An 8,998-nucleotide genomic window follows, 5' to 3' on the forward strand; every position below is an offset into this window, starting at 1 on the left:
TAAGTTCTCAGTAAACTATAAGGGGGGGGGGGGGTTGAATACAATTGGGATTTTTCTGAATAAAAATCGCAATTTACAATGGCTTGGCTTGCTGTGCTTGTTTATAATAATAATAATAATAATTAGAAAATGTAAAGATCAAATGATCTGCTTTCTCATTACCATGCTGTCTTTTCTCTCCAGGTTGTGAACTATCTGTTGAAAAAGTTGGAGCTGAATTACCACAGACACAACACAAGTGAGAGCTACAGCTGCGGAACACGCCGGAAGCTGTCGACAGCCTTGGCCCTGATCGGAAACCCTCAGATCCTTCTCCTGGTGAGCAAAAAATGCACATTATCCTACCAAGCTGAGACTAGTTACTGTTTAGTAAGTCATACAGCTACACTATAAATCACTGTATTGCATGTTGTCTTGAGTGTTTGCTCAGAGGGGTTTGAATGGGTAAAATGTTGCACACTTGTTACAAACACTTCTGAAATGCGTTGGTGTGCTGTTTGGCCAAAGTCTCATAGCATATCAGTTATTCTGACTTAAAATTTTGGCTCGGTGCATTGCACGATTGCATTTACCTGGAGAGTGTGTGGGTTTTGCATTAGGTTTTTGTTCTATAAGCGCAGAGAAACATCCCACGTGTTTCTTACTGTACATGTCTCCTCGAACCTCTCAGGATGAACCCAGCTCTGGAATGGACCCGCGTTCCAAACGTCACCTTTGGAAGATCATCTCTGAGCAAGTGATGGGCAAATGTGCTGTGGTCCTGACATCACACAGGTAATGATCGCTCCTGACTCACGCTGCATCGGCTCCTCCAAACAAATAGGTGGTAGTAATGACGCATTAAGGCAAAACTGAGTCTCGTAGACCAGGGGTTTTCAAGCTTTTTGATACTAAGAACATACAAATATGAAGGACATCTTTTGTAAATTATAAAGGCAGCTAAATATTTTCATGTACTGTATACAGACCTATTTGCACTGAGACAAATATTAAGCATAATTTTATTAAGACAGTAACTGGCCTTTATATTGTCATTGTTCTAAGGAACCCTCTTTTAGATGTTAGATATATGTATTGAAGAAATATCTTTGAATTTCTATTCAAATGCATTTGTATTTCACAAAACTGTATGAAGATTAAACATTACATATTATAACAAATGCAGAATTTAAATTTTTTTTTTGGAAATAAACATTTTACACTTTAAGTATATACAGTATATGTATGTATGTATATAGTAGTAAATAGTAGTATATATAAACATATTACCTTTAACCATTGTTTTGACATTACAAAAATGTAGTAAATGTAAATGTTTATATATATATATTGTTTTTTTTCTTCTTCTTCTTCTTCTTTTTTTATGTATTTGACAGTCCTAGAATTTGTATTACTTTTTTTGTTTTATTTTTCCTTTATAGTGGGCTTCTGTATTCAGTTATCTGTGGAAACTAGATACAATGAAAGTTTAAGACAAACTTTTAACTACTGGCTTTATGAAGAATTGCCTGAAACTGCAAATAGATTTTAAAAAGATCTGAAGTTTAAAGACAGTGATATATTATATACTAAGATGCTATGTATATCTTATGCTGTTTGTAATAAGTATGGTGCTTTTCTACAGAAAGTTTTTGTCAGTTTTGATGGGTTTGAGAAAGTTGAACGGAGAGTTTCAGCAGTATGTATTTGTGTCCTACAGCATGGAGGAGTGTGAGGCCCTTTGCACCCGTCTGGCTATAATGGTAAAAGGACAGTTCAGATGTCTCGGCTCCCTACAGCACATCAAAAACAGGTCAGTGGTTTATCTTTCTGTATCCTGTGTTTCCTCCTACCAATTATTTTTCATGGTTCTCACGTCTCCTTTTGTTTTCCACACACGTATTGTTGCTCTAGAGCCTGATATCTCCTGCAGACACTTCATAATTTTGTCCCTGGTGATAAAATAATCTCTGTACTTCTGACAGGTTTGGTAAAGGATTCACGGTGAAGATGTACTTAGCTGAAGCCTCCTGCGATGTAGATATGATCAGTAACTTCATGCAGCAGAATTTCCCCAGCACGTGCCTGAAGGTGAGAAACAGAGCACATCATAATGAAGTTAAAGTTATTGAAAAGTTCAAGTTATTGAAAAGTACGGTGTATTGACTTGACGGCAATATGCCATATCTCATTTCAAATAGAAATAGGATGTTTACTGAAAAGCCTTGAAGGCACAGCAGCAAACTTAAAACAGCAGGTTCATGGGTCAGAGTGTGGAAATGGTCATAAAAATGTAATTATGCCTGTTTTTGGGACAAAAAAAAACAACGTACTTACATTATTAGTAGCCCTAAAGGGGAAGAAAATCTTACAAATTTATGATGTGAGCAGTGAGCACTTAAAGTGGATTTTAAAAGTTAACATTGTCCATGTTCTGTTCATAAAGGATCATCACTCAAATATGGTGGAGTACCACGTGCCTGTTGCTCCCGGTGGTGTGGCTTCAATCTTTGGTCTGTTAGAGTCCAACAAGGCTGTACTGCAAATCAAACACTTCTCAGTCAGCCAGACCACTCTGGATGAGGTAAGATGCATAAGATGTTTTTGGGCATTATTTATTTACCCTCATGCTGTTGTTCTGTGGAACACAAAGGGAGATCTATTTGTTTGAAGAATTTTCACACAGCTCTTTTCCATACAACTACAGTTCATAGTGATTTGTCAAGATTTAACAGACACATAAAAGTAGTCCTTACACAATATTGTATACCTTTTGAAGTCGATGTGTGAGGAACAGACCAAAATACAAATTAAAGAGTAAACAAGTGAGTAGTTCTTGAATGTTTAGTGGCCAGGAAGGAAAGAAATGAAAAGAGACAAAGTGATGTGGTGACTAAATGATTGTCTTGACTTGTCTCTTTAGGTTTTCATTAACTTTGCCATGGGGAAGACGAACACAGACGAACAGGAAGTCACTGAAGGAACGGACATTGACAGTCTAGACTCGTACAATGCGTTGGACTGATGAAATACTTGCACATTATGGGATTTAATTAACCTCAAAAAGATATTAATTTAATACATAGGAAATCTTTTATAGGCTATATCATATTTTGGTGTTGTGATTTTTATGAAAGACAAAAAAAATCTATTTTGTATTAAATAATGAAGTCACCAAATACCTTATGGATAATTATGAAGGATTTATATGAATAATTAGGTGTTAATTAACTCTTTCTGCTCTTCCAAACTTGGGCTCAAATATTGCTCAACATTAAAGGAACTTCTTATGGAAGTTTGTTGCTATTTGTATCACCTTAAAAGGGTTCATATGCAGAGTTTACATTAGTTTACATAGTTTGATGCAATCCATTAGTCTTTCATTTGTCATCAAACAACTCTGCTGCTTATCAAAGAAAATTAAGTCATTTATTTACTAAATTGTTTGAAATTTGATTAGCTCTACCATATATATATATATATATATATATATATATTATATATTAATCAAAACATAAATAAAAGTACAACAATCTATATTAATAAATTATATGAATATTTATACAATTTATTAACATATTATTTTGATTTTCTGAAGAACATGAGTGAAGACAGAAATGCATTTGTCCATTTGCATGTTGTTCTTGGCGAATGCAAACTGTCAACCCCATGTTGGGAAGGATGTACAGCGGGGATCTGGCGTCATCGACCCGCTTTCCACCTCTTCACCCGTCTGACCTCTCCACTCTGATATTTGTTCCATTTTCAAAACAAAATATCTAGCTGCGTCTAAATATGGAACCGTGACATTTCACTTCCTCCTAGAGACAGGAAAACAAATTCTTTTAAGACACACTGGATTAATAATTCACCATCTGACTGAATCACACAACTGCCATCTGTGCACGCGTACATCAGGTGTTACCATGGTAAAAATGATTAATAATGGTTTTATAAATAAATAATCAGCTAAATAAAAAATTTCTATACAGCCTTGTGTTTTGCAATATTTTATTGAAATGAAAACACTTCACAGTAGTAGTAGATTAATTTAGCGAGTGAAAAAAGTGAATTTGCATTTTTTGTCTTGTAAAAAAATGTTTTATATATTTATAGAAAATCTACCATATATATATATATATATATATATATATATTATATATTAATCAAAACATAAATAATTTACTCAATACATAATTAAATATGTATGCAGAGTGAAGAGTCCATCCTCTTAAACTGCTGGCTGCATCGATGCAGCTCTTGTCTGGGGTTGATATAAATCACAAAGACCTTTTTGGCTCCAAGATATAAATGATTCTTCAATGTCTGCACATCTTCACTCTCATTAATATTTTCTCTGAAGGCACATCTCTTGTGCAAGAATGTACTAAATATTTCATCGGCCCTTTCCTCTGTCTGCTTCAAGGCACAGTTCCTCTTTTAAAAATGTACCAAGCTTATTTTTACATTAAAGCTATTTTTCAAATGCAGTTGTTGAGCGTTTGTCTTATTGAATGTAGTGCAATTGGTTCTTTATGTCATGAGTTGAGATATGCAATTTCTTTGCATAGAAAATTGAGCGCTGTGGAAATTATGAACTATCCAATGTTCAGACTGCATTTCAGGCTTGTTCTGTCTTTTCCATCCATCCATCCATCCAAATTTTTAACCCCTCACACAGTAGCATTTTAAAGCTAAATATCTCCACTACATTTTACAGATGTATTTTCAAAGCAAATTTGACAAATTTCTGGACTGAAATAGGTATAGGGTTAGAAACTGTACTTGAATTATACAAGAAGTAAATTAAAATGGAAATGATTAAAATCACTTGTACTATTGTAAAATAAATCAATTACACACTACCCATGGAAGTTAACTCTAATAACTGAAAATTATCGAGACATCATGCTTTTATAAAATATTTTGATTTTATTTGTTAACAAAATTCCCCTTTTTTTTAAATAGTAGTAATAGAAATTATGCAGTTATGTATTAACCCATATATTCACTTAATTGCAATATTGTGATAAAAGAAAAACAAGCTAATAAGATTTCCATCTAAAAGCTATTGGATAAAATAATATTTTATCTTTATCCATGTATGACTTACAGTACATATAGGATAAAATATATCATGCATAGAAGTTTTTATTCTAAAACATTTCGGATGCTTTATATTGAACTTCTATATTTGTGTAAATATAAGTAAAGCGCAGCACTTCAAAACCCCAGTTGACCAATCAGAGTGAAAGTTCGCTAAGCTCCTCCCCTTCGCTTCCGCGTGCCGTGAACTTCAAAACAGGTCTGTAAGTTAAAAACAAGTCTGTAAGAAATACTGTAATCGCTCTCTTGCTTTGTTATTATGGATCAAGAAAGATAATTCTGTCATACGGTCAAACCCTGTGACATGAACCAGGACTAGAGAGGCGCTTTTTTGCTGTGTTTAATGGCAGCTATGCTTAGTTTCATAATGAAAGCAGTTCAGACATCCTGGTTCTGACGTCTGAACACGCCAAAAACTGCCCAGTCCAAGTCATTTTGGTTTATTTTTGCAGCTCATCCCTTATGAGAGAGCCGGTGTGCCTTGAACATATACTTTGCAGGTAAAGTAAATTAGACATGTTTGTCGCTGCCATTGATTTTATTGATTCGCATAATGCTTATCTGAATCCGTAGTTTATTTATAAATTGCAGCGTTTTCTGGTCTATGACATGAATATGTCAAATGAACTGTATTTAATAAACAATGCAATCGCAATGAAATTAATGCAAGCTTTATTTTAGTTACTTTTCATCAAAGTATCCTCTATGTGCAACAGTGACAGCAAATCAGGCAGTGTTGCCAAGTTCGCAGTTTTCCCTCGGAATTTGGCTACTTTAACACCGTTAACTTGCCCCAGTTGCTTTCATGTCCACGGGTTGAAGCGACCCCAATAACGTGAAATTTGCCGAATATTTATGCGATATTTTACAAGGGGAGCCCCGCCAAAAAACGTGTATTTTACCCCCCGGAACGCGATTTTTAAAGCTAGTTTTGAGTAGCAATTGGGCGGGATTTGTTTTGGAAACTTGGCAACCCTGTAAGCAGGCGCATTTCAGCAGTCAGTTTAGAAGAATACTAAAAGTTTACTAGATATTCATATAATGATTCATCTCACGCTTTCTGCAGCACTTCCTATACAGGTGTTTTTGGCTTGTTAGGGCCCTTTTCATTAACTTTCAGCATCTCAAACTTGCATTCACCTTCCCATAATACTCTTTTCTAATCATTTACCATCCAGTTTTTAAGTTATTTTCCCAATTCTACCCTTTTCTTCAGATTTGCCAGCTTCAGATGTGGTTTTATCTTTGAAACTCTTCTTAAAAGGCCAGCGCCTCAGAGTCTTCTCTTCAGTGTTGCAGATGAAACTTGGTGTTTGGTGTGTGCTGTTCATTGAAGCTGCCAGCTGAGCATCAGTGAGGAGTCTGTTTTTCAAGCTAGAGACTCTGAAGTTCTTGCCTTCTGCAGTGTTGTGCATCTGGGCTGTCCACTTCACTCTCTGTCCTGGTTAAATACAGTTTGCTTTCTTCTTTCAAGGAGGTGGTACATGCGATGGCCTTTATCTCTCAAATGTACAATAGACTGATGAGCATATAGGGAAAGCTGTTTCTTTACAGCCCTTTTGAAGCCAAAATTCGACTTCACAAATGCGAGTGTGCTCAATACTCAAAAAACAAAAATTTTGTTGCAGTTTCTACACTTCAATAAGTAGCACAACCTTTTTAACTGCACTGAGATAATAAAAAAGGATACTTTAGTAATAAATTAATACATTACAGTACTTTTTTAAAGAATGATCTTGCAGGGTTGCACTATTGGCTGCTCAAAATGGGGCTTTTCTTTACAAATACAGTTACAAAGTTACATTGCCTTTGAGTTACAAAGCCATTATTTCAAACGGTTGTATTTTGCTCATTTATTATGGTTTCACTTTAATTTTGATCATTTAAAAGGTACCTTGGTTAACAGAAGTATCACTTTCAAAAACCATATAGTGTCTATATATATAATGTGTTTGTATATATATGTATATATACACACACACATACATACAGTGGGTACGGAAAGTATTCAGACCCCCTTAAATTTTTCACACTGTTATATTGCAGCCATTTGCTAAAATCATTTAAGTTAATTTTTTTTCCTCATTAATGTACACACAGCACCCCATACTGACAGAAAAACACAGAATCGTTGACATTTGTGTGTATATGTAGTTTAATTTTCACCACCTGCAAACTCACAAGGAGCTCATAAAAGGCACTTTACCTCATCGTTGCTTCACGTTTGCCCTCTGCTCATTTTGATTTGGTTACACCGTGTCGTCAAATCATGTCGCATAGCGTTGCACCTTGTCATTACTTCCTGTTTTTGGTTCGTCTAGAAGTATTTGGTCCGTGTTGCGTTCATATATCATTCAAACCGCACCAGAGTTCGTTTGGAAGCGGACCGAGACCCATCTTTTTAGGGTGCGTTCACACTTGTCATGTTTGGTTCGATTGCTCTGTTAGTGCGGTTCATTTGAGCATGTGTGAACGCTGCCATCCGAACTCTGGTACGCACCAAACAAATTTCCAAACAAACTCTGGTGCGGTTCGAATGATATATGAACGCAAAACGGACCAAATACTTCTAAACGAACTAAAAACGGGAAGTAATGACAAGATGCGACGCTATGCGACGTGATTTGACGACACGGTGTAACCAAAACAAAATGAGCAGAGGGCAACCATGGAACAACGATGAGGTAAAGTGCCTTTTATGAGCTCCTTGTGACTTTGCAGGTGGTGAAGATAAAATTATTTGTACACGCAAGAATGAGCGTGCTTAGTCCAGCAGACGGCATTAGGTGTGTTTAAGTTTAACGCATCTTTTGTTTGGGGTTTTCGGTGAGTTCCGTCACGATATACACATCATTCAAGCCGACAAATCAGGTTGTGAACGTATCACTATGCTTTTAGGTTTGGTGTCTTTAGGTTCGCTGTCAAAAATGCCAATATGAACGCTAAGTGGACCAGGACCAAATGTATAATTTTCCTTTTTGGTCCAGACCAAATGAACCAAACGAACCAACTAAGTTGTTCTCGCCCACTGATTGGCTAGCTATAGGAGCATGGGAAGCCGCTATAGCTGCTACATAGACCTTGAGCATGGATGGGGAGCGTCCCTTATCCAGCAGCTCTAGCAGAAAAGACCATGTTTTGGATTAAAAAAAAAAGGTCAATATTTTCAGATCTGTCAACTGTTCTAACAATTTTGGCCACAACTGTAATTGTTATTATTATTATTTATATATTATTATTTATTTATGTTTCATTTATATTATATATTATATATTTTGTATGTATTAAAAATAATCTATATTTAATATATAATCTTTCACTTTCAAAAGCCATATAGTTTCTTAATTACATCATAGACGACACGGTGTAACCAAAACAAAATGAGCAGAGGGCAACCATGGAACAACGATGAGGTAAAGTGCCTTTTATGAGCTCCTTGTGACTTTGCAGGTGGTGAAGATAAAATTATTTGTACACGCAAGAATGAGCGTGCTTAGTCCAGCAGACGGCATTAGGTGTGTTTAAGTTTAACGCATCTTTTGTTTGGGGTTTTCGGTGAGTTCCGTCACGATATACACATCATTCAAGCCGACAAATCAGGTTGTGAACGTATCACTATGCTTTTAGGTTTGGTGTCTTTAGGTTCGCTGTCAAAAATGCCAATGTGAACGCTAAGCGGACCAAGACCAAATGTATAATTTTCCTTTTTGGGCCGGACCAAATGAACCAAACGAACCGAACTACAAGTGTGAACACACTCTTAGCGGTCTCGGTCCACTTGTTTGGTGCGCACCAGAGTTCGGATGGCAGCGTTCACACTTACTCAAACGAACCGCACTAACAGAGCAATCGCACCGAGTTCGTTTTAATCAAACCAAACATGACAAGTGTGAACACACCCTTAGTACTTATT

At 36.0% G+C, this 8,998-nt stretch overlaps 2 protein-coding genes across 6 annotated transcripts in view; both read left to right on the forward strand.

Annotated features, from left to right (window-relative positions):
- The window catches only part of LOC107660608 (uncharacterized), a 65,894-nt gene extending 62,719 nt beyond the window's left edge, over positions 1–3,175 (forward strand). Inside the window, exons 67-72 of the mRNA XM_016449967.1 lie at positions 184–318; positions 671–774; positions 1,700–1,792; positions 1,965–2,070; positions 2,426–2,563; positions 2,903–3,175. Coding sequence (XP_016305453.1) covers positions 184–318; positions 671–774; positions 1,700–1,792; positions 1,965–2,070; positions 2,426–2,563; positions 2,903–3,004 — 678 coding nt within the window. The 3' untranslated portion in view covers positions 3,005–3,175. The remainder of the gene's footprint in view (positions 1–183; positions 319–670; positions 775–1,699; positions 1,793–1,964; positions 2,071–2,425; positions 2,564–2,902) is intronic.
- A 2,046-nt stretch (positions 3,176–5,221) lies between these two features.
- The window catches only part of LOC107660605 (BRCA1-associated RING domain protein 1-like), a 40,377-nt gene continuing 36,600 nt past the window's right edge, over positions 5,222–8,998 (forward strand). For 2 of the 5 annotated variants that reach the window (XM_016449960.1, XM_016449962.1), the window contains exons 1-2: positions 5,228–5,284; positions 5,538–5,585. The gene's annotated coding sequence lies outside the window, so the exon portion shown is untranslated. Of the gene's footprint in view, positions 5,285–5,537; positions 5,586–8,998 lie in introns of all 5 variants that reach the window. The other 3 variants (XM_016449959.1, XM_016449963.1, XM_016449961.1) reach the window with 2 other exon arrangements.

This window comes from Sinocyclocheilus anshuiensis, unplaced genomic scaffold (assembly GCF_001515605.1).
Source record: "Sinocyclocheilus anshuiensis isolate Anshui unplaced genomic scaffold, SAMN03320099.WGS_v1.1 scaffold627, whole genome shotgun sequence".
Lineage (NCBI taxonomy): Eukaryota > Metazoa > Chordata > Actinopteri > Cypriniformes > Cyprinidae > Sinocyclocheilus > Sinocyclocheilus anshuiensis.